We start from the raw sequence: 26,340 nt of genomic DNA, 5'->3' as shown, positions 1-26,340 counted from the left end.
ATGGGATCCTTAATGGCCTTATGCCCCTGTAAGACAGAGCAATGAAGATGGGAGCGCGCCCGATGCGCGATGAAGTAAGGAAGGGAGTGGCTAGTAAGTCCATGGTCGGGACACGAAGATCCTTCAATAACAATTTTCAAAATTGTGCCCAAGTGATTTGTCTGCTCTTTAGCAGGATCGGTATGCTTTGAGAAAAGCACACGCCTGATGACTTGATACCACTGTAACAAACTTGGACACCCCAAGTTTAGAATCTGTTGCAACACAAGAGAGAATCACTTAAAATACCTTTAAAATCACAGTTCAATTTGGTCGACATGGCCCGGCGTAGTTCCGTGCCCAGAGAGATTGGCCATTAATACTGGTGCCCCTTTCGGTATTTCTTTTATCTTAATCTTTGAGCAAAGTACATGCGTCCAGATACCCTAAAGAGTGAGGCCCTTAGGGCTCTTTTATTCTTACAAGGGATGCCAAAAACAAAGCCCCAAAATCAATCAAACTCAAAAGCAAAAGTTCCAAAAGCAACTGATCCTCAAAAACTGGCAAAAAGCAGCCAGCACAAATTACGGAATTCCGTACAACCTTGCCATGTCAGCAGCTAGCGTGAAACGTGGAAATAGGTACAATCTGCCACGTCAGCATGTCAGCGCAAAGCTCGAAAATCCATACAGTACTGCCACGTCAACTGTCAGTAAAAAATCAGGATTTTCCGTATAGTCAGCCACGTCATCACTTTGCCGTATGTGTGTCCGGGTTGCACTGCCATGTCATCAATTTGTGACGCATCTCTCCTTCAGGATCATGGATGTCCTGATCATTGAAGTGAGGAAATTCAACTTCCGTAGCTCTACCTGACACTCAAAGGGCGATTTTTTGAGGTGAGACCTGGCTAGTGGTTTCTAGTTAAATTATATGGATTACTATCACAATCTATCAACATTCATGCAATGTTGGCACAATGATTTCTCCTCTGCAAATTTTCCAAGTTTTAATGTATTCGTTGCCTAGTAAAGCCATCCACGGTCTCACAAAGCTGCAATTTAAGATCAATAAGAAATTTAACTTATTCATGATGCACAATGTAAACATATTGGCAATTCTATTAATTGCAAACAAAATAGAACTTGCCAAGGATGTCACAACCAAAGAAATATATTTACCTGAAAAAATTCAATAAACTTTGGTATCTCCTTTGCAGATTCTAGAGAGCTCATATGCAGTCCTTGCTTGATAGACATGTTGACAAGTAATTCCTTTGTACCTTGCAAAAACATAACAAAACAATTTCTTTCAATCTAAGTATAACATTTGAATGTGCGCCGTGACACCCGAGCAAGGAAAATTGAGGCGCCTTCATGTTCATTGTCAAGACAAAATAAGAAGTGGTAGCTTAAATTAACACTAGTATTTGAGATTATCGATTAAAAATTTTACGATTCCCCAATCAAGAAGAGGTAACTAAGTTTCCATTGGCATCCAAGACTCCTTACTAAAGAGTTTACACTTATCAACTACCCGTCGTCTGTAGACAACGATAGGCTGCCCGTGACCCTCTCTGTCTGCTGTCTCTATCCCTCCTAATCACTCTCATGATGTTGACTTTGTTAAGAATACACACACACACACACACACACACATATATATATGTACATATATAGATGTATATATATGTGTGTGTGTACATATATATATATATATATATATAGAGAGAGAGAGAGAGAGAGAGAGAGAGAAGAAGAAGAAGAAGAAGAAAGATTTTTTACATCCATTAGAGGCTGAACTCGGCCTATGAGACAAAACAATGTACATGATAGTGAGTCATCCATGGCAAAAGGACAAATATACAAAAAAAAAAAAAGTAACAATGCTGCTACTAGGGGGTGGTGATCCATGGGTGTACAATACAAGGTATGGGGGGGTGGAGCTCTATCTCATAGGGAGAAAATGGGAGGGATCTATATGCTCAGGGAGGTACAAACATGAGATGCATCAATCTATCTAGCTCCATCATGTGCCTTGGTATGGTTGAAGTATGTGATACATGGGGGATCGGAGACGAGAAGCCCTCTAAGCATGGCTGCAAGATCTGATATCGCTCTCCCCTGTGCCGCCGCCATGGCCTGATCTTCGTAGGTCTCAAACTCCTTGCAATGACATCTCTGGGCCATGTATCCTGGAGCTTCGAGTCTCCGTCTCTCTCTCTCACCTCCTCTATCATTGTTAAAGTGTCACCCTTCGTGGTGGGGTGATTTTGTGCCGTGTGGAATCTCCTTCTCTCTCTCTCTCTCTCTCTCTCTCTCTCTCTCTCTCTCTCTCTCTCTCTCTCTCTCTCTCTCTCTCTCTCTCTCTCTCTCTCTCTCTCTCTCTCTCTCTCTGCTCGATTTCAGCAATTTTGCAATTTTTGTTCGTGTATTTCTATTGATTTCTCGCTTGTATGTGTAAGCCTATTAACAGTGTTATCAGAGCTCAAAAAGATATTCTCTACAAAGGATATGATCCATCTACAGCACACATGGGTTCTCGCGGAGAATCTGATATAGACCACACCGCTCTGTAGGGAGAGCAAGAAAAGTTGGATCCCGACGTGGGAATTGAAGAAACAACGAAGATTTGGGTAAATTTCCGACGGGGAAGTTTGCAAGAGCCGAGTGCACACATTAACTGCAGGTTGACAAATGTGTGAAAAGATTGATCAAGTACTTCAGAGACCCCAAATTTGCGAAACAATTGAAGGATTACCCAATTGATGAGATTTACTAGAGATGGCGTGAGCCTAGTGATTCCTCTCTCAAGTCGGGAAGAAAACTGAAAGAAATGTCAAGTGCAGAAAACTCTACTCGCAGAAAGAGTTGTCCAGAGCTCTTGAAAAGAAGATGAACCAGATGAAAGGTTTGTGGCACTCTCAGAAGAAGAAGAAATCGGCAGATTTCCTTGGTTATTTGGGCCAAAAGTCGACTTTCGAGGTAGCAAGCAGATCCAAGAAGCGTATTTCTTTCGAGGATGACCCAAACTTTTCTTCTTCTTCTTCAGAGAGTTCCGACTCTTCACCGTCCTCTCATTCCAGTGAGCATAAGGAAAGCCGAAAGAAGCTGAGAAAAAGCAAGAAAAGCAAATTTTTGAAAAAGTCTAGAAGGTACGGGAGGCGATCTAGCAATTTAGAGGAGAAGGGCTCCTCCTCTTCTGACAATGAACACATGAGCAAGAAAAGCAAGGAGTTTAAAGAAGAGGGTCAGACCGTCAGGTTTAACACCTCTTTAGGCTACCAGGACGCCCATTGAGCCCTTGAGTTTATACAACAATTTGACGTCGCCTTCTCAGCAAAATTGACGTCGCCTTCTCAGCAGGTCAGTTTGTAAGATTTGATTAAGGCGGAAAAATATTAGTTGCATTCATGATAGTGAATGTTTCATAATGATTAGAAGCAAACAAATTAGAGAGAGAGAGAGCATTCAATGAAAATAAACTCGCTTGATTGAAAAAAATGAAAAAAGCCAAATACAAGCTAAGCAATATGGCCTTATATAGGCTCAAAGTGGAAAGGTGGCATTTAATGCTAGAAAGTGATTTCCATCACATCTGGGAGAAGGGTCAAATGTCACGTAGCTATAGTGAACAACATTTTACAATATGTTTAAGGAAGTCTATGTAGTGGGATGCATACATGCACATAATGGTGCATGGTTGATATGCTTGGCTTTAGGGGTTGGTTACACATCGAGTATAAGCTAAACGGCTTACCCCAACTAACGCCCCCGTAAGCTAAAGCTTACATGAAGTGCATGGATTCTAACCAAGGCTAATATCGGTTACTTAGGGTAACTACATACGGCTCATAAGGTGGAATCTGATGCAAGAGAGGGTAGGTCTTACCTCCAAACTTTGGGTTTGAAGCAGTGTCTAAAACCCATTACAATACATCCTCATAATAGACAGTGTTGACTTTCCCTTTTTCTTCTTCTTCTGCCACTACTTTAACTTTGGAATCTCTAGGATTCTTTTGGTTGACATGGTGCTTTGAGTAGAGTTGCATAGGATAGCCCATTAGTATGTGGCTTACCCTCACACAGTTCTCGAAACGCTCCAAGGTGCGAAAGGCGGCATCTTACTTGAAAGGAAATGCACAGACATGGTGGTCTAATCTGTTTTTACACAGAGAAGCACCTACGACATGGGTAAAATTCAAGAAAATTTTCACATCAACTTGGATAACTGAAGAATACGAAGACATCATCATGGCATGGAATCATCTGAGAATGACTAAGAAAGACATGTTGGATGACTACTACCAGAGGTTTTGGATACCTTTTTGCCAGTGTCCTCATTTCGGAGGATCACTTTGAGGGACCAGGTTGCGTGGTTTTGCTATGGTTTGCCAAAAGAGATCCGACAGTATTGTCTGCAACAGAAGTCCGACTCTATATAGAACTTATGGGACATGCCACAAGCAATGTTTGGAATGCATGCCGGCTCATTAACTTACCGTACGGACAAGCTAGTGTCTACCTCTACAATGCAAGTGTCTTTTAATGAAGAGAATCAATCAAAGGAACCGGACGAAAGTTCATCAGAGGATTTCGAGAAAGTAAGGGAATCAAATGATGGTTCCAACGAACCAAAGGAACCAAATGCAAGTTCATCAGAGGATTCGGAGAAGAAAAGGAATCATAAACCATCATAAGTTCACAATAGTCTGAACTCACAAATTATAAGAGGGGATAGAACACTCATAAAACTACAAAAGCAAGGGACACAAGAAAACCAAAACAAAAACAAAAACGAAATCATTGTATTTGCTACTAAACAAAACTAGATAAAACAAACAATTAATTACTTAAAATTGTTTTTCGGAAAGGCATATACAAGTTGACGCAACTTACTTGGATAAAGCTTGAAACAAGTACTCAACTTTAAACTAAAAAGGATAAGACAATTGGACTTAAGCCTAGAAATTAGACTCCACACAACTTCTAAAGGAACAAATTCTTAAATCCTAATGTAAAATAAAAATTAGATCTGACTACTAATAAAAACGTACGAAGAAGACGCCGAAAATAACCAGAGAAGTACAAAGATCGAAACTTTACAATATGTGACCTCAACTTCGCTACTTGTCCAAACAGGAAGAATAAGATTATCACCTTTATCATGAATAGCTTGGACAATAGCTATGACATCCCTATTCACGTCGTCATTGCCCAAGAGTAGGTGCAGGTTTGTATAGAGGTCATTCATGCTTTGAATGTACTCTATAAAACCAACAAGCTGAGTTTTTTATTACCCTCGATGGGCATACTTAACCATGATAAAGGCTAGCATTTGTCAAGCTAGAGCAAAAATACTAGAAGCGCTAAAGATCAAAACATCAAAATAGTGAGTTACCCAATTTTAGTGAATTTACTATTGATTATCTTGAACATTCCAAAGGAAGAAACATTGAAAATAAACTTGCTACGATGAAAAAATGAGCGAATGTTTTCATAATTCTTTTGAATGAGTATCCTTTCTTAATCAGTAAAGAAACAAGATGGTACGACTAAACAACAATAGATTTACTAGAACAAAGATGAGAAACTAAATAGTTGAGAGCAAATGACACCGTACTTAGCTAAAAGAGAAATGTTCGAAGAAATGTGAGGCATATGGATGATATTCAAATTGACATATTCTAGTTCAAGGCGTTTATCATAGATATCTACTTCCAATCCCAAGGAGTCTGTGTAACAGACTTGGACACTCCAAGTCGAGAATCTACCGCGACACCACAAGAAATCACTTCAAACAATTCAAAGTCCACAATTGATTTGACACTCCGGCGGAGTTCCGTGCCTAGAGATGTTGGCCCCAAAGACTGGCGCTCTTTCGGTATTTCTTTTTGTATTAATCTGCAACTCAAGTACAAGCGAGTGGTCGATGCTCACTCTCAGACTCTGCGTCCAGATGCTCTCAGAAGTGAGAGCCCGAGGCACCATTAAATAAGTTTACAAGGGATGCTAAAAGCAGAGCCAAAAAGCTTAAAAAATCAAAAGCTCTCTCTCTCTCTCTCTCTCTCTCTCTCTCTCAAATTGTGTAGCCAAAAGCTGGATGAAATGCGTAGAAAAAGGCAGGTCCCAAGCTGCCGCAATTTCTACCTTTTTCCGTACGCTACTGCCACGTCAGCACTCCGAAATTTGGTCGTGATTTCCGAACAGGTCTGCCACGTCACTGCCTGCCACACCATCATTTCTACAGGGGTATTCCCGCGGGGACTGTCCATGCCTAGGGATAGTGTGTGTGTACAAAGGCCACGTCAACAGTTTGTGACATACCCCCCTCTTGAAAGCATTGTAATCGCCCTCGATTACGCCTGCAAAACAGACAGACACCATAAACTGTCTTCGCAGACACTGACTATTAGTATCGACGCACTAGGAACGCACATCTAGTACATGTACCAATCGACAATGACATCACACAACATCACAAGACATCACTTGACATCACAGGACATCACATGACAAATCACATTCAACATTCATTCGGATGTCAGACCATGATTTATCGACAATGCAATTAGCAATCGCATCTAGATCCACTCAGGACCTCATAGATGCCCGATTGACTAATTTATTGCAACCATGTCTATCGAGATCATTCATACCAAAATGCTGCAGTCATTTTGTCTATCAGTTCCTGCACTTAAACAACTCAAGAACAAATCAGTATCATGTTATTGGGAAATCCATTTTATAAAGTCATTACAACAGAATACTGTAAGCTCTCAATATCCCTGAACCTCAAAGAGACATCAGTGACTAGTATCCAAAATCGAGGCATCTGTTGACAAAGGAGCGGAGTAACTCCCCTCTTGTTCTAATTAGAATAGACTATGCTAAACCAAAAGCTTCAAGATAAAGTTTCACAATATGAGGAGTATCTGCTAGGTCCTCCTCCTCCATCCACTTCGCATCCAATGCAGGATAGTTCTTGAATTTAACCAAGAACCGCCTTATCACTTTACCCTTAATCTTTCTGTCTTTATGTGCCAATATCTCTTTTGGAACAAGAATCTCCTCGTTTTCTTCCACTTCGGATTGCTAATCAGGCTCCCCATCTTCGGGCACATCGCCTTTAGAAGGCCTCAGGAGACTCACACGAAAAGCATTGTGAATCCTCCAAGTTTTGGGCAGCTTCAGTCGGAAGAAGACATCATTTATCTTTTCGGAGATTTGGAAAGGTCCGTAGTATCGCATACTAAGCTTTGGAAAAAGCCTCTCCTTTCCTTTTTTCTTTCTCAGGCGTGCTTTCTCAAAACATAAGAGCACCCAATCGTTCTCCTTCAATTTCAAATCGCGGTGATGGCGATCTGCTACCTTTTTCCGTCTTTTTTGAGATCTAAATGGGAAAAGTATTTACCATTGGTGGAATTTGCCTGCAATAACACGATACACTCTTCGACGGGGAAAGATGACGAGAACTGCAACCGCATGCCAATGTTCTCCCAAATAGCCTTCTAAACAAACTCCTAAATCTGGGTCCCTGTCGGAGACAATCGTCTCGGGCATGCCATGTAATCTGAACATCTGGGCCAAAAACAGTCTCGCTAAGTGATTCGGCTTAACTGTTTTCTTCATTGGAATGAAATGAGCTTGCTTGCTAAACCTGTCAATAACAGTCCAGATACCATCGTGACCACTCTATGTTCTCGGGAGATCAAAAATGAAATCCGTTGCAATACTTTCCCAAGGGCGGGGGGGTATGGGCAAAGGTTGTAACAATCCATGTGCTTTATGCCTGTAAAACTTGACCTTCTGGCATACCAAGCAACTGCGCACAAACTCCTCCACATCCTTCTCGAGTGTCGGCCAAAAGAAGTATCTCTCTACCCCTTTCAAGGTGGTAGCAAAGCTACGCTGACTCGTAAAAGGTGGACAATGGCATTCGGTCATAACCTTCTCCCTCAACGGCTGTGTAACACACAACATGGTTTTCCTCATCAAGTAGCCATCCTAAATGGAATATCTTCCTACTATCTTTGCATCCTGTATCCGTGTGAAAATGTCTGCAAAATCTGTATCTGTGGCATACTGATCGACCATACCCTCGAAGCTCCTTTGATGTATCGGGGAAATAGCCAGAACCAACGGCTTCCGAGACAAAGCATCTGCAACCAAATTCTTATGTCCCTGAACATAGACAATTGTAAGTGACACTGTGACAAGATGTTCGCCCACCATATCTCCTTTTCCGATAGCTGCTTCTGTGACAAGTAGCGTAAAATCTCATGGCCTGTAAAGACAGTAAAATCCGCTCCGAGTAGGTAGTGCCGCCACTGAGTAAGGGCATGGATAACTGCCAAAAGCTCTTTCTCATAAATCTGTGCTGTCAATTCCGGCCTTGAGAACAATCGACTCTCGTAAGCCGCATCCAGACTACGACCACAAGCATCACAATATACTTCAAATAACTTTTGCAAGTCCGGCAAAATCAAAACTGGTCCTGTAGTCAAATTCTCTTTCAATGTCTGAAAGGCAGTCACCTCTGTGGGTCACCACGAGAAATGGACTCCTTTTTGTGTCGAAATATGCAAAAAGGAAGCAACCTCTACAAACTTTCTAATGAACCGCCTGTAGTACGTACAAAAGCCCAAGAAGCTTCTAACTTCATGGACATTCTTCAAATCGGGCCAATCACAAATAGTCTCTATCTTGGCCAGGTCCATCTACACTCCTGTTGCTGACACAATCTGTCCCAAAAAGTGTATCTCCAGTAGAAAAATTTCACTTTTCCATGCATTAATCACCAACTTGTGAGCTCGTAATGCCTGAAAGACCTGAAGTATATGTTCTCTATGTTCTGTCTCACCCTTGGAGAAAACAATGATGTCGTCAAAGAAAGCACCAACAAATAGTATGTACTTGCAGTGTGGAGAAAATCTTGGTGTTCTTTATCAAGTTCAGACATATTTGTCCTATTCTCATCATTCATCTCTGTAAAGATGATCGAGTAAACAAACAGACTGGATTTCATTAATTTTGAAATGGCCGAAGCCGATAAAATAGGGACAGACACGCCGTTAAGTTTCACGTCAAGTACAATGGTTCTGCCCTTCTCTATGGTTAAAGTCGCTTTTCTCGCTTGATAATCGACCATGGCGTTGTTCTTGTGGTACCAGGGAATTCCCAAGAGGACATCACAACCTTCCAAAAGCATTATGTAGAAGTCCTCATGCCCCAAATACCCCTAACAATGCAACAGAAGCTTGCCAATGACAGGTGTAATGGCTACGTCCCTGTCGGGTGCCGCTAGAACTGCTTCTGCTAGTGGTCCCATCCGATCGGGTGTGATCTCGAGCCGTGCCGCCAATTGAGGTGAAATGAAGTTGGCCTTGGCTCCTCCATGAAAGAAAATCAGGGCTTCTTGGTCTATCACTTTGCCTCAAGCTTGGCAAAGTTCTGTACTCTCATCAATAGTGCCAGTCTTGCTTTCATCTTGCCTTTTTGTCCACGTTCCTCAGCTGCTCTCGAACCTTCAGGCCTATCTTCATCCTTGTCGTTCTATTCTTTCGGTGCCTTTTTAGGGCACTTCGCGGAGATATGCCCAGTTTCCCCACATCCAAAGCACTTCCCCTCTTTGATGTAAAGAGCTCTCTGTGAAAGAGTAAGCTTGGGTCGTGCATCCTTTTCTTTCTTTTCTGGGTTACTCTTCTTCTTTCTACTTTCATTGTTCGAAGTCTGTTCATTTCTTTGTGTCATGATTTCATCTGTGGGGTAGGTCAAACTGCCAGAGTGAATGGCAAAACCCCGTTTCGCATCACTCATCAGTTCCTGAATAGAATCCGACTTTTGCTCTAAGCAGTGATCTCGGATCTTTGTAGGAAGACCCAAGGTAAACCGCTCAATTTGTTCTTTGAACGAGATCTTCTTAAATGAAGAGGCTGATAGAAAAGAGCTCCAGAATCTCTCGCAATATGCGTCCAAAGTATCCTTCTTGGTCATCCAAAGATGGTTCCAGGCAGTTTGTATGTCGCGTTCCTACTCTCGAGTTAGCCAAGAAGAAATAAAAAGCCTTTTAAATTTCAGCCATTTAACTAACGCTTTCCTGTTCAATAGAAGCATGGACCACCAAGTTTGAGCATTTTCCCTGAAGTAGGAAGTAGCCCTCCGAATCTTGGAGTGCTCTGAGTAACGCCCTCCAGAGAAAGCTATGTCAAACTAATGTATGAAAGCAAGCCTTCAAAGCATCTCCAAAACGAGAGAACGTGTTAAATTTAATTGATTGTCCACCTTCTTTGAACTCTTGGACTTTCTTGCTTTTATCTTCCAGAAAGTCATATTGGTTGGCTTTGTAGAAATTCTTTTTCTTTGCATAGAATCTGCGGCCGTCAGAGTCCGAACTATTCGAAGACGAGTCCTCTATAGAACTATCTGAAACTGGGCGAGATTTAGACTTCTTTGCCTTTTTCTTGCCATTCTGCTTTTTGCTTCGCTTTTTGCCTTTTTTGTCTTCTTCGCTCGAATCGGAAGAGCTAGAAGAACTTGAAGAAGAAGAAGAAGAAGAAGAACTAGGTAATCCTTCAAACCGCACACACTTCTTTTGCTTCTTGGCCGAAGCAAAAGTAGACTGACGACCCAAATAACCCGGGAAGTCAGTTCCTTTCTTCTACTTTTTGTTGTGCTTTTCTGCTTTATTCTGCGTGTCAAAAAGCTGAGAAATCCGTGCAACCACCTCTTTTAATTCCTGCTCAGTAAACATCCTTGGAGTAGGAGGTTTCTTGAGTACTGGTTTGGGGGGTGGTTCTATGGTCTGCTGCCACTAAGCATACACCTCCTCGAAGGAGGTCTAAGTCATAAATTTTGCAAATTTTGAGTCCTTTGCAAAATTTAGAATCATCTTTCCTGCGTCGTCGATCAGTCGTCGACGCTCCATCTCTTCAAGCTCCACCGGAGTAGGCCGAGGCGGGCCGTACTCCTCGTGTGAATCTTCTTCGTGATCTCCTCATCCAGAGGGGATCTCTGTCTGAAGCCATAAGTGCCGCGTAAAAAGGATCGGATTTCCCGGTAGAAGAGAAATCAGCCGCGCCCTGACACCACTCTAACAGACTTGGACACTCCAAGTCGAGAATCTACTGTGACACCAAAAGAAATCACTTCAAACAGTTCACAGTTCACGATTGATTCGACACTGGCCCGACAGAGTTCCGTGCCTAGAGATGTTGGCCCCAAGACTGGCGCCCCTTTCGGTATTTCTTTTTGTATTAATCTCCAACTCAAAGTACAAGCGAGCGGTCAGGACTCACTCTCAAACTCTGCGTCCAGATGCTCTCAGAAGTGAGAGCTCGAGCCACCATTAAATGAGTTTACAAGGGATGCTAAAAGCAGAGCCCAAAAGCTTCAAAAATCAAAAGCTGTCTCTCTCTCTCTTTCTTGAGACAATGAAGCAAAAACTCTCTTTCTCTCTCTCTCAAATTGCATAGCCAAAAGCTGGCTGAATTGCGTAGGAAAAAGCAGGTCCCAAGCTGTCGCAATTTCTGCCTTTTTCCGTACGTTGCTGCCACGTCAGCATTCCGCAATTTCCGCCGTCATTTTCGGATAATCCTGCCACGTACTACCTGCCACGTCATCATTTATGCAGAGGTTTTCTCGCGGGGACTGTCCATGCCTAGGGGTAGTGTGTGTGTGTGTACAAAGGCCAGGTCACCAATCTGTGATAGTCTAAAAAATCTCAAGGTCTAAAAAGATAGAACAATCACTATTTGTGGTGCAATTAAGTTCACAAAACTCCTCGGGATAAATTCCTCCACCTAAAGAACTCAAATTCAAGTATATAAAATCTGGAAAAGGAATGTCAGGAACAAAAAGATATCTACAAAGCGTCTTACATTACATAAGTTGTGCAAAAATATTGGGCAAGTGTTAGCAAGGACAAAAGCTCCATAAAATAAAACTCGTAAGTAAAAAGATAGAAATTAGCAAGAAAAACAACACAATTGGTGCCCATAGGGATACCAATTCTTTGCTTGAAAAGAGAGTCACCAACGGTAATATATAAATTATCCAAAAGAAAATCTAACCAAGATATGATGTCAATGAATCTTTGTCTACGTCTACATTCTTACTTTTCAACCATAAGAAGTCAAAGTTCAAAGCTGACTTTTCTACTAGAAATAATGCCTTATACCTATCCTTCTCAAGCTTGTATGGGAAAACTTTTGAAATAAGAGACTTGACTCTGAATTTAAGTTCCTCCAAATTAAGCTTGGTATATAGTGTTGTAAAGTCAAAATTTTGGAGACATAAAGGAGAGGATTTCTCCTTAATGATCCTTGACAAGTTCAAAAACTTTACTACAGTAATCACACCTACTGAATCATTTAAGATCCAACTTGAATCGATAGGTACGTCTGCTTCTGATGATAGTACATCTGACGGTTCCGACAAAGCAGGGGAATCGGTTGAATGTTTTCCTCAAAGAATTCAGACAACCATGATTGAAGTGCCAACGGGCAAAGGAGGCCAGCGAGGCTACCAACAAGTCCCAGGGCACAAGAAAAGAACATGAAGGAAGATTAGAGAACTCCAATGATCCAGATTGAGGTGCCAAGGAAAGGGAAGGCCAGCAGGGCTCAAACAGGTCAAAGCGGCACAGTAAGTTAGGTCCATCGGATAATTTGGTCAAGGGTACTTTTTGGCCCTTGGTGCACAGTGGATAGAGGAGGAGAACAACCCAAATTCTCTTAAGAGAGAGAAGCTTTTGGGTCATTAGTAGTGTCTATGCCAAAAGTTACCGATGAATTAGCAAGTTGAATCTGGTGTGGTGCAGACTGCACAAGAGGGGGTCCACTCCACTCCTTTGTCACAAATTGCCTAGATTGAATTAAGTAACTAATTTCTCTCTGTGATATTAGGGGTACTAACGGGCTGAAAGTATTTTGCGGAATGACTTTATGAACATATGTGCACTGAATTGGAAATTTCCTTAATTGAATTGAAAACATGTGCTCTTTCATGTGTGTATTGTTAGAGATATGTAGAGAAAGATGAACTGCCTGCCAATTCCAATGGGGCGCCACATACAATGACGTGGGTACCCAACTAGAAAGGAAGGGCTGAGAGGACAAGACAATCCAAACCCGGAAGATGGCCAAGGGCTCAACCCTAAAAAGAGCTAAAAGAGCACTGGCCTAGGGCCTAACCTGAAAAATGCTCAAGCTTGGCGTCTGGCTGATGCATGCAAAATGCGCGGACAGTTGACGTGGCAGACTGTATGGAAGCTTTGCGATTTGTGCAAGCTATGATGTGGCAAGCTATAAGGATTTTCTCTTTTCACGCTGCTGAGTTTAGGCAGTTTTTATGTGAGCTATTTGGGAAGCAATGCATTTGGGTTACAGTGCTTTTGAACCTGATGCTTTTGGGGCTCTACTTTTAGGCAACCCTTGTACAATTTATAAGCACTCTTAGGCTTTAACTCTACAAAGCATCTAGACGTAGAGTCTGAGAGTACAGGACCCTCGGGAGTTGTACCATTATGACTCAAGAATAAAGAAATACCAAAAGGGGCGCCTGTCTTTGGGGCTAGTGCATCTAGGCGCGAAACTCCGTCATGCCGTGTCGATCTCCTTCTCTCTCTCTCTCTCTTTCTTGTCAAGTTCAATGATTTTGCAGTTTTTGTTCCTGTGTTGCTATTGATTTCTTGCTTGAAGTGTCCAAGCCTGTAACAACTGCCAACTCTACTCGAACTATATCACGTGGTACTATTCACTTGCATACAAATCTAGGGTCTCTTTGTCTGGGTCCATGTGTTTGCTATGAGGCCTGGGGCCCATACCGCTGCACCGTACGTCATAGCCGGCGTCACCGAAGTGTCAAAAATCTACCCCTTGGTGCAGGGCTCCTGAAAGTGTGATGAGTGGCATCTCCGCTCCAACATGGCCAATGTTGCATATCCTCTAGTGAGCCTCTCTATGGCAGCCCGAGCCATGAAGACGTGCTCGAGGGGGCTGGCAAAGGTAACCCCCAAATTCACATATGACTACCACGTCCACTCTGCCTCCAATTGCTTGAAGATTGTGTTGTGTCTGACTCCTCTGGATGTGTGGAAGTCTAAAGATCATGCCCTCGATTTTACCAAGGTTCGTTGTCATGCCCCGGTATGTACAAAAATCATTGAGGCCATCGAGATGGCATTGTAGCCCCTCCTATCACTCAGAGATCAAGACAATACCATGAACATAAAGCATAATATGTGCCAGCGTACCTGCTAGATCTACTCCTTGTCCTCCAACACTAAGTGCACAATCAGAGATCTCGTCAATGTAGAGTCCGAATAGGAAGGGCCCACCCTTACTTCACACCAATGGTGGTAGCAATGGTATTTGAAAGTCCTCCTCGGCATCTAACACACGATGTCACATGCACATACAAAGCATATATGGCCCAAATGATCTGTATTGGGATCCCCAATCCCTGTATGTGCTGGAAAAGTCTCTCTTGAGGCATTGTCTCAAAGGCTTCACTGAAATTCACAAAGCAGCAATATAATCTCTTCTTCCACGCCATGGCCCCATCAATCAGGCAACGCAAAACGAAGATGTGATCTATAGTAGAGAAGGCTCGTCTGAAGCCTACTAGTCTTGAAGCTTTTGGTCCCTCCCCCTTTGCATTTGAGCTAAACTCTGCCTCCAAAATTGCTCCATAGAGTTTGGCCATTCTGTGGCCAACCATTATGATCCCGTAGTTCCTTGGGTCCAGGGTATCGCCATATTTGTAAATAGGCACAATGGTGTATCTGATCCACTCCTCTGGCAAGCCTTCCACCATAGCCCTATTGAAAAGGTATGCAATCAATGGGGCTAAGGTGTCGACTGCATATATGAGGTGCTCACTCTGTAAACTTGTATGATCTGTAGATCTCGGATGTTGTAGCCTATGGATGGGCCACCCTACCATGTCTACTGTGAAGAGTGGATGTCGTGGGCCATGGCTCTGGTGGCTCTAGGATAGATCGTTGTCCTCAGATCTCCAAGTCGCTATGCATAGTCATGCCATGCCTGAAGTCCTCATTGGGGGTGGTAAGGCAAGGCTCTCAGAGTGTGCGCCATGTTGTCGCACGGTCCATGCTCATAGGTAGCTGATATAGCTCAAGGCTCAAGCTCCTTGGTCTCCTCAAACGCTCACCGTTTTCAGCGAGAGGGCTCTCACCTACATCTCGCTCTATGAGCCACTCTAGTGCTCTCTATGCTCGTAGTTTGTGGTTTAGCTCTGTGGACTCATCATCATACCAATTATTATGGGGTCCCAGGTGGGGGCGTGAGTGGTGTGTGGGAAGTTACTCATGGCGGATGTATGAAGGATGGATGAGATATATGAGAGGTAAGGGTAGCTAAGGGGGTGTCAGGATTGAGGCTAAGAAGGCCTTGGTAGACCTATGATGAGTAAACGAGGACTAGCTTGAGTGAAATGTATCATGGTATGAGGAGTATATGTGCGATGTGTGAAAGATGGGGGCTCCTATTGTAGCGCGGGTGGCCTAATGGATAAGGTATTTGACTTCTAATCAAGGGATTGTGGGTTCAAGTGCCACCGGGCGTGCCAAAAATGAGAGACCTGTAGCGCGGATAGTGTGTCGTGCTCTCTACATTGGGTGCTCCTCGGTGCAATGTGCGTGACATCTCACTTAAAACAACATGAAAACACAAGAAACAATAGATATGAGCAAATCAACACAGAGACATAGCAGCACACCAAAACATATGGTCTCGACTATCTCAAAGGAACCAGTACAGACTCTGGAGTGGCAGCACACTCAGCTCGAGCCCAGAACTCACAGGTACAATGGGGGTGTAAGGTGCAGCGGAAGTGAATGTTGAACTTGCTCAAGATGAGTGCTCCAAACTGTGCTCAAGGTTCCTTTTACTTACGAAAGGGAGAGCCTTCCGTTCCTTTAGTGAGAGAGTGCAAATAGTCACAAACAAAGTGGATAAACACCGTGAATGAAGATACATGAGACTTAGAGATAGAGACAGAAGAATACGACACCAGAATGTTGTCAAACCCTCCTCCAAAGGCCCCACTCTCTATGACGAGAGCAGTCTACTATTGATTGCACAAATCTCTACAATGCTTTGGACTTGCCGACGATGTCGACGACGAGACGGGCTGAAATCTGAAAACGCTAATGGCTGAAATCTGCAAATCTTTATCTGCTGAGTTTTGACTCTATGTCGGTGACGATTTCAATGACGATGATGCAATAACGACGCGCTGAAAATGCAGATGCTGAAATCTGCGTTTTCCGAGCTGAAACTGCAAACTTCGCGGGATCTGACCGTGCGGCGAGGATCTGCTACAGGACGGTGAGATCTGCGAGGTCTGGGACTTCTACTACGATGTTTGACTGCTGAAAACTGAAAACGCTGGTCCTACCTAATGGCAACAAATCTGGAGCCAGTAGGAGAAAATCAGCAAGGGGCTATGTATATGATATCTCGCTCCATGCAAATCCAAAGTAAATCGGTGTTTGGAATGTGTGCTACAATTTGTATCTTGCTCTGCAGCTCTCGGCGGAAAACTACGGCAACTCCTCTTGACCCTCTCGATGTGTTCTGGCATGCACACCCTCTGTGTATGGACTCCCAGTGAAAACCATGTATGCGTGGTAAGCTCCTCTCATAGCTCTCGTATGTCACAACCACTCATCACTGATGTGTCTCTCTGGATGTGTCCATAAGTCCCCATGGCAATTCCAGATTGCAAGGTGCATCTCCTCAAAGTGTCCCATAGGCACAAGTCCCTAGGCTATTGTTTTTCCACCAATGATTAACCAGCCGTCGTGATAAGAATCTCTCTTTCCGTCTTTGCATGCTTCAAGTACTTTCGGCGTGCATCTTTGATTCATCAATTACTCTTGGAATAGTCGGTGCTAAACCAAAGGCTTCAAGGTAAAGCTCTAAAATCTGAGGAGTATCTGCTAGGTCCTCCTCAATCCACTTGGCATCCAAAGCCGGGTAGTTCTTGAACTTGACTAAATACTAGCTTACCTTTTACTTTCCTTTCCTTGTGAGCCAGGACCTGTTCTAGAATGAGAATCTCTTGTCTCTTCCACTTCAGACTGCTCCTCTAGCTCCCTGTCCACTGACACTTCACCTTTAAAAGGTCTCAATAGACTCGCATGAAATGCATTCTGAATCTTCCAAGTATTTGGTAACTTCAGTCTGAAGGATACGTCATTCATCTTCTCTTGAATTTGGGAAGGGCCATACTTAGCTTTGGAAAAAGTCGCTCGTTACCCTTCCGCTTGGATAGGCATGCCTTTTCAAATCTAAAAGCGCCCAATCATCCTCCTTCAGCTGCAAGTCACCTCAATGCTAGTTTGTTGCCTTCTTATGCTATGCTTGAGACTTTTCCAGAGCCTTTCGCACCTTGGCAAAAGCAATGTGCAAATCCTGTGTGTATTGATCTACTTCAAAATCTTATCTTATGTGCTTAGAATAGGTGGATCCTTCTTAACACCCTCGATAATCTGAAATGGTGCCTTCTTCGCAGATGTATGAAAAAGTGGTGTTGTATGCAAACTCCACCAAGGGAAAATACTTCTCCCATTGAGTTTTCTGATCAGAGATGTACGACTTTAGCAATCCAAAACCAATGAGTTGGCTATCTCCAGATGCCCATCTATCTATGGGTGGAATGAGGACAAGCATTGTAGTTGTTGCCAATATTCTCCTAGATTGCCCTACAAAACAAAATCATAAAATGGGGATCTCTATCTGAAACTATAGATTCGGGCATACCATGTAATCGAAAAATTTGCGAGATAAACAGCTCAGCCAAATGGTCGGCTTGAACTGTCTTGTTTAGCGAAATGAAGCGAGCATGTTTGTTGAATCGATCAAAGAGCTAAAAACGCGTTTAGAGTACAGGACGGGACGTTTTAAAACGTTCAGTACGTTGCTTTGTTAGAAAACGTGGGCAATTTATAGACTTTAATAAAAGTTGTCTTGCCTTAAGAGTTTAGGGTCTATAGATGTCAACTTTCCATTTAATTACGTGCAACGTTTGACTTCAATAAATTATATATCTTTGTGTGGACCCATATAATATAATACTTTTAAAAATATATATATTTGAAAAACACCGACGTACTTTATTTTGATCCTCGAGAAATACGTCTAGTACGCATATTAAACCCCCCTGTATAAAACGTCTCGTATCGTACCTTAGCTACTATGGTCCAATGCCATCATGCCCACTTTGAGTCTCAGGAAGATAAAAAATGAAGTCCATTGCTAAACTTTCCCAAGATAGGCTAGGAATAGGTAGAGGTTGTAGAAGACCTAGTGCCTTATGCCTGTCAAATTTGACTTTCTGGAATAATAACCAAGAGGATGATAGTGACTCACGACGGCAGGCTTCCGCTCCAGCCCGTCATAGAGCTCATCCCTCGGGAGTGGTGCAGGGATAGAAAGTGGTGATGGTAGCTCATGTATGGCCTCACATTGTGGTTCATCTGGCGAGCCCACTGCTTTCGCATCTTCAAGGCTCGTCCTTTCCCACCGGCAGAGACTGTTTGTGACATCTGGCTGGAGCTGATCCATACACTCACTCAAGGGCCAATTAGATAGACTTCAGGGCAAGGGCAACTCCGATCACATGCGAGAGTGCCGTGAGGCCTACTTTCGACTTTGGCACCCAGAGACTTCCTTCACCATGGTTCAGGGTGCGCCTAGATGGCATTACCGGCCATCGGTGTGGTTGTTTCCTCCTCCCATCTCGTGATCTAGCCCTCATTGTACATATCTTGTCTTCTCATTGGGAGAGTCTCCCCATGTTTCTGATGTAGCCCTCTCTAGCAGAGGCCGATTGTAGCCATTCAGGTAGTTTTATTAACTAATGGAAGGATCTTTTTCTTGCAAAAAAACAACTACGAACAAACTCATCCACATTCTTTTTGAGCCTTGGCCAATAGAAGTACTTCTCCACACCTTTCATGGTGGTGTCTATGCTGCAAAGGCCGAAGAAATGTGCACACCGGCACTTTGTCAAACCTTCTTCCTCAATGTCTGAGTAACACACAACATAGTTTTCCGCATCAAATAGCCTTCCTTTAGAGAATAGCCTGCAACTATTTTCCCACTCTGAAACCGGTCAAAGATGTTTGCAAAATCTTACTCTGTGGCGTACTAATCTACCATATCCTCGAAGTTCTAATGGTGAATCACCGAAATAGCCGAAATTTGTGGCTTTTGAGACAACGCCTCTACCACGAAGTTCTGTTGTCCCTTCACATGAACGATCTGGAAGTGAAACTGCGACAAAATATTTGTCCATCTCATTCGTTTGTTCGATAGCTCTTTCTCAAACAAGAAGTATTGCAAACTCTGGTGGTCGGTGAACATTGTAAAATCGACTCCAAGAAGATAATGGCACCACTGAGTAAGAGCATGAAAAATTGCCAATAGCTCTTTCTCATAAATCTGTGCAACCCGCTTTGGTCCCGAAAACATTCTGCTCTCATAAGTGACGACATGGCCCTCCTGCATTAAGACCGCTCCCACACTGCGACCACGAACATCACAGTAAACCCAAATGGCTTTTGCAAATATAGTAGTGCCAACATTGGACCCGTTGTCAACTTCCTTTTCAATATTAAATGTTGCAATCTCAGATGTAAAAAGGAACCCTCTTTTGTGTTAAAGGTGTAACGGAGAAGCAATTTCCACAAACTTCCAAATAAACCGCCGGTAATACAAGCATAAACCCAAAAAGCTTCCAACTTCATGTACATTCTTCAAATCTGGCCAATTTTAAATAGTTTCAACCTTGGCCAGCTCCATTTTTTACACCCTCTACAGAGACAATGTGTCCCAAAAATAGTATATCTTGCGAGAAAAACTCGCTCTTTTCCCATTAACCACCACTTGATATTGCCGCACTGCTTGGAAAACCTGTAGCAAATGGTGTCTGTGCTCTACCTCACGCTTAGAGAATACGATGATGTCGTCGAAAAAAGTGCCCACAAATGACTTGTACTCTCTAACAATCCTGTCCATCATCCTATTGAATGTTGCAAGAGCATGAAAGGCATCTCCAAATGCTCGTACAATCCAAAGAACGTCCTGAACGCGACATCTCCAACAACGATCTTGATCTCATGATAGCCACTTTTCAGGTTGATTCTACTGAAACATGTAGAACCTTGTAGCATGTCTAGTATATCATTGATCATGGGTATTGGAAACTTGTTCTTGATGGTGATTTTGTTGAGAGCTCTGTAGTCAATGCACATTCTCCAAGATTCATCTTTCTTCAATACCAACAACACTAGCAAATAGTATGGTGATGTAATGGGCTGAATTAGACCCTTCTCCAGAAGCTCTTTCACTCGGTTCATAATTTCCTCATTTTGGCCTTTGCTGACCCGGCAAGGTGGCCGGTTCGGTGGTGTGTTTCCGGGAATCAGATCAATGGTGTAATCTTCAAGACGTTGGGGAGGCAACTCTCCCGAGTACCGGTAAGCCTTCAGAGAAACAATCAGCTTGAGCTTGCAGAAAATCCTGTTGCTTCTTTTCAAAGTCGGACAAATTTGATGTTTTTTTTTCATCTAACTCATTTAAGTAGATCGAGTAAACAACAGCCTGGATTTCATTACTTTGGAAATGGCCGAAGAGGATACAAGTCGACGGACTCGCCCTTCGATTTTACATCATGAATAACTAAATTCAGAGAATGCACATAAGAGGGTTTATAAAGCCAATGTGATATACATGAGGACCTTACTAACTGTGTCAAGTTACAATGCCCTCATGGACTAGGTTAGGCTAGGGAAGCTAGTATAGGATGTGGCTATCATGCTATCACGCATAATGTGACTGCTGGGTAGAACCATGTTGTGGCTCAGAGGGATGTTCCCTCGTACAACCAATCTGTCTCGGTTATCACCCTCTAGGGCAGTTCCTCACCAGATGACCCATCACATGACACTTAAGGCACTGCCCGTAACCACAATCCTCTGCGAGTCAAATGTAAAATAGACAACATAATCTTCGATGAATCTTGAATGGGATAAGAGGACGAAACCAGGAGACATGTCCCCAACGCGATAAAAGGAGGAAGCCGAGACACAAGAATGTCGAGAAGAAGAACATGATCTTTGATCTCTATAGCACTCCATAGAAGAACGAACGTGCAAGACATTTAACGTTGAAGAAGAGCAGGTTGTAGACAAGGCTAAGGCCCACCAGTCCTAAAGTCTCTCACAGGAGTGATGATGTGGCATGACACATGACCCAAGGGGCCCATTAAAATAAAGGAGGACTGGACAAAAACTCATGCCTAAAAAGACTTCGCAAAAGCTGGCATTGCCTTAATGAAAATCGCACAGTAAATCACGGGCAGCCACATGGCACATATTTTGTGAGCCTCTAGGGTGAGGTTTGCGCCTACGCTTTTGAGCATTGCTTTTGGAGAAAAGCTACTAAAGGGAACCCTCATTTAGGGGCCTATGTAAACCTTTAAATATGTGGCTAGGGTTTGTTTGGCAAATTCGCTTGGAGGAGCAACATGAGGCAACATGTAATTCAAGTACTATTGAAAGCTCTACAAAACTGGGAGATTTTGCTGAGGGTGCTTTGAAAGAATGTCACAAAAGCTCATTGGGGAGAAACTACAAATACTCCATAGAATCCGGAAACACCATCTTGCTTCGTCTGTTCTTGGGAGGACCGGTATGCTTTGAGAAAAGCACACGACTGAAGCTCTGATATCTTTGCAACGGGGAGAGACCTTGTGCAACCTAAAAAGAGCAAACTGAGACATACAATTATCAAACCAATGTAACAAGGAACTGGCGGAACTTAGCCCAAACGTTCCGAAACGACGTTTCGAACGAGCCCCGTTCGTGAAACGGAGTCCGGAATGGAACAGCGTTCCGGAACAGGGTGTAACCGGAACGGTGTTCCAGAACAGGGGGAACATGAGGCGGAACGACGAAACGCGGGGCGGAACTGGCAAAAGTAGGCATTTGAGGACAAAAAAGTAGGCATTTGGGGGCAGTTTTGGGGTTGTTTGGGGAACATATTTGGTGCAGTTTGGGGGCAGTTTTTGGGTTGATTAGGAGTTTATTTGGGATTAAGCTAAATGGAGGTAGTTCAAGCCTTACTTTAGTCGACCGTTCAGGCCCCGTTCTCGTTCCGGCTCTCCCTCCTCCTCCCCATTCCCGTTCCGTTCCAGACCCTCCCGTTCCTGTTCCCCGTTCCAGGTAACTATGCTTCAAACAACTCAAGCGAAAGACAGAGAATTTACATAAGATGCCGAGTAGCGGAGTTCCACTCCAGACTGCTTCAAACCATGGCAACCCATTTCGGTGTTTCTTTTATATTACTTCGACACCATACAACTTTGTGATCTACTCTGCTTCTCGTAGAATGCCAGAGACAGACACACACACACACACACACACACACACACACACACACACACACACACAGACCACAGTTCATATTTGAAGGCCTTGGGCCCATCCAAAAGCAGTTACGTGAAAGCGGTAAGTTCTACAAGCATCTGGTCCAGACTGCGTTGCAAAAGCTGACAGCGGAAATCACAGAAATCTATACAGCTGCCATGTCAGCATGTCATCGCAAATCACGGACGTCCATACAACAGGCTACGTCATCATCATCTTCGCAACTTTGGGGTAGTGTGTGTGTGTGTGTGTCCCCTGTTTTACTTTAAGTCGGGCCCCTCGGCCACGGTTCTATAAGTTGGTGGTCAAGGATTAGGGCTTTTAATCCTAACCTATTTTTATAATGGGCCACTTGGCAAGAACCTGTAAGCTGGTAATTCCTTCTTCTTTTCCTTCTACTTCTACGAGGGTTTAGGCCCCTCGGCCAGGATCTGCAAGTTGGCAAGGGTCTTCAATGGCTTGACACATCAGCACTTTGTGACACATTACTAATAGCCATGTTGAGCACATTCACACTACTATGAAGACCTTAGCAGAGCGGTTTCAGTAGATTCCTATCCGGTGGTGGCTCCACTATCTCCGAGGAGCACATTAGGAAGTGAGGGCTGTTTTGTGGCTGTGCCCGGCTATACCTGAGGTAGACGTACTTTCTCGGTGACGCATTCCAAAGTATTGCCCACCCAATAGGCTGGCATGAGGTGGGATCCCCATTCCAAAGGTTTCACGAGGTCAGTGTCTCTAGTGTTCTAAAGTTCTTCTGCCAAAGGTGGGCAGTTTGTCACTTTTAGGTGACTTTTATACATCTATTAGGCTTATCATTTATAATCTGGGTCATGGGGTCGTCAGACTCAGTAGGGCACTTTCAAATTTTCCCTTATTAAGGAGACCCCCCCCCCCCCCGACAGGTACTTTACGCATATCAGATTAGTAGAGCTTGCCAGTGTTTGGGGCCAACACACTCTCTCTCTACCATTTGTGCTCTCGCGTTTTTCTCACACTAGCGTCTCTCTCTCTCTCTCTCTCTCTCTCTCTCTCTCTCTCTCTCTCTCTCTCTCTCTCTCTCTCTCTCTCTCTCTCTCTCTCTCTCTCTCTCTCTCCATTGTGCCACCCTCTGCTACAAGTTCGCTTGCAGATCGACTACCCGTTCGGTGGACGGTACATGATTGGAGGACGTTTCTGAGGAGATTTGTCCCGATAGATCCAAGTTCCATTGGCTACTCGGTCCAAAGAGAAGATTTGCTTTGGTTCCAACAAGATCATCACCGCATTCACCCTTTTCCGTTGCATCTTTGACAGAGATGACATGACCCACAGATGGGCATTTAAGGAGCCCATTAGAATAAAGGAGGACAGGATAAAAACTCATGACTAAAAAGACCTCACAGAAGTTGACGTGGCCTTCAGCACAAATCACGTCGTAAATCACACCCTGGCCATATGGCACTTATTGTGCAGACAGTTGGTGCCAGATTTGGGCCTATGCTTTTAAGCATTACTTTTGGGGATGAAAAGCTACTAAGAGGGCGCCTTGTTTTAGGGGCACAATTAAGGCTTTAAATATGTGGCCAGGGCTCTTTCTCTAGCAGATGAGCTTAGAGACCTAAGGCAAGTTGTACCTTTGTGATCAATCAACTTTCAAGAAAGAAATACCAAAAGGGGCGCTAGTCTCTGAGGCCAGTACTTCTAGGAACTCTCTCTCTCTCTCTCTCTCTCTCTCTCTCTCTCTCTCTCTCTCTCTCTCTCTCTCTCTCTCTCCCCTTATTTGAGGATAGCTTTAGGGGAAGAGACATTATTTTTTACTCAGGAACGCATCAGACTCCCGGCGGCTACACTAGACGGGGCCCGGGCACCACGTACCAATAGAAAAGAACAAATTGAACTGGCTTTTAGCACTTCAATAACAACTAAACTGAAAGAGAGAGAGAACACGGGGAGTGGCGAAGTTCCACCCTAAAGAGAATTGGCCCCAAATCTTGGCGCCCCTTTCGGTATTTCTTAATATTACTTGAACTTTGTATAATGTCAGTACTCCACCCTCTGCACCTTCGTACGAAAGCATGCTAGAAAATGAGCCCTCTGCACATATTTAAAGGCCCTTGACCTCTAAAGCAGTTACATGAAAAGCAATAAACTCAAAAGCATCTAGCCCAAAATCTGCCAACGCAAAAGCAAGAAAATCCGCACAGCTCTATCACGTTAGCAACTAGCATAAAATCCGAAATCCCATACAATCTACCACGTCATCAGCTTCTACGCTTTTTCTCTCTGTGTGTGTGTGTGTGTGTGTGTGTGTGTGTGTGTGTGTGTGTGTGTGTGTGTGGGATGCTTTACTTTAGACCCAATTGGATAGGAACCTTAAGTTGGTTGGATCTTCTTCCGCTACTTTTGTTGCTTCTCTTAGGGTTTAGGCCCCTCGGCCGGGATCTCAAGGTTGGCTCCGTTCTTCAATGGCTTGACACATCAACAATTTGTGACATCCCCCCTTCTTGAAAGAAAGTAATCGTCCGCGATTACAGCATATCTGCAAAACAACTCAAGTTAGCTCAAAAATTTCCGAGGGTCATTCCGAGGGACAATCAATTTTCTCATTCCAAATCGGAGCTCTTGATTTCCTCGGTCGTATCTCATCCAATAAGGAGTGTCATTCCAAATCGGAACTCTTGATATCTTGGTCAATGACTTCCCAGAAGTATCTCATCCAATAGGAAATATACAGTGGGTGGCACATCACAATGCAACACAAATGCTCACATATGCATGTTACAAGACATACAAACATAAAGTCGTCAATAAACACTCCCCCCAAAAATAACCATCTTCGTCCAGGCCATGAGTTGTTCGATGACTCCCTCATCATTTCTCCCGCAAATAACCTAAAAGGTCTGGACCATGAGATATAGAGGCCCTTTACAACCAAACCACTGCCTGCATCGTTTGGAGGTGTTGCAAGTAACCACTGCTCAAATTTTTAATACTCCCCCCGTAAAATAACCATCCAGGTCCGGGCCATGAGTAAAAAGAACAGTTTTCAATCATTCAATACACCCCCTGCAAATAACCATAAGGGTCCGGGCCATGAGTATGAACAAGCATTCTCAAACATCATTTCTCACTACTCCACTCAGGAGTAAAATCACCAATCATTGAAACCAGTACCAAAACCAGAGTCAAACAATTCAAATCGGCACCAAGACAGGTTCAAAACAAATACCATCCATTTCAAACATATTCCAAACAGGATCACCAAACAAGTTCTCAAAAAGAACTCAAACAAAATTCAAACTTAAAAAGCAATGTCGACATTAGTTGAGCTCAAAAAGTCGACTAACTTTCCATCTTGAAACCTGCACCAAAAATTAGGGTTAGATTCCTTCCATAAGGTCGCTGCCGACCGCAGCATGATCCACAAACTCTTGAATAGTCGAAACAAGCCTCGACAAGCAATGTTCTTGTGGCAGTGATGGTAGTCTCAAGACCTGGAAATCACACTAGACCTCCAAGGTTATCAGCTCGAGAAGAGACACCTGGGTGAGCGATGTCCAAACATTTCAAGTCGTAATCTGCTAGGGTTTCTTGGAAAGCATTCCAGGATACCCCACTCTGCCAGAAGTTGCACTCCAAAGGAAGATGTCAGAAACCATATAACTTCAAGAAAAAAAATTCTTGAAAGCTTGCCAAGTCCTTGGAGCATGCCACTCGGTAGCTATAGACATCCACCACTGCATGGCATTGCATCTGAGAAAAACAGCAGCTCGAAACAAATCTTGGATCCTTCTCTTGCAAGTGATCGTTTTGGCTTATGCCCTGTAAGACAAAGCGATGAAGACGGGAGCGCGCTCGATGCACGATGAAGTAAGGGTAGGAGTGGCTAATAAGTCCGGAGTCGGAGCATGAGGATTCTTC

General features: G+C 43.5%; 1 protein-coding gene across 5 annotated transcripts in view; it reads right to left on the bottom strand.

Moving 5' to 3' along the window:
- The window catches only part of LOC147464445 (phosphatidylserine decarboxylase proenzyme 2-like), a 176,189-nt gene that overhangs the window by 53,919 nt on the left and 95,930 nt on the right, over positions 1-26,340 (bottom strand). For all 5 annotated transcript variants that reach the window (XM_086515056.1, XM_086515065.1, XM_086515074.1 and 2 more), the window contains one exon: positions 1,161-1,261. In XM_086515056.1, coding sequence (XP_086371182.1) covers positions 1,161-1,261 — 101 coding nt within the window. The remainder of the gene's footprint in view (positions 1-1,160; positions 1,262-26,340) is intronic.

Source organism: Adiantum capillus-veneris, chromosome 1 (assembly GCF_014529385.1).
Source record: "Adiantum capillus-veneris isolate H3 chromosome 1, ASM1452938v2, whole genome shotgun sequence".
NCBI lineage: Eukaryota > Viridiplantae > Streptophyta > Polypodiopsida > Polypodiales > Pteridaceae > Adiantum > Adiantum capillus-veneris.
This window is presented reverse-complemented; position numbering and strand designations above follow the sequence as displayed.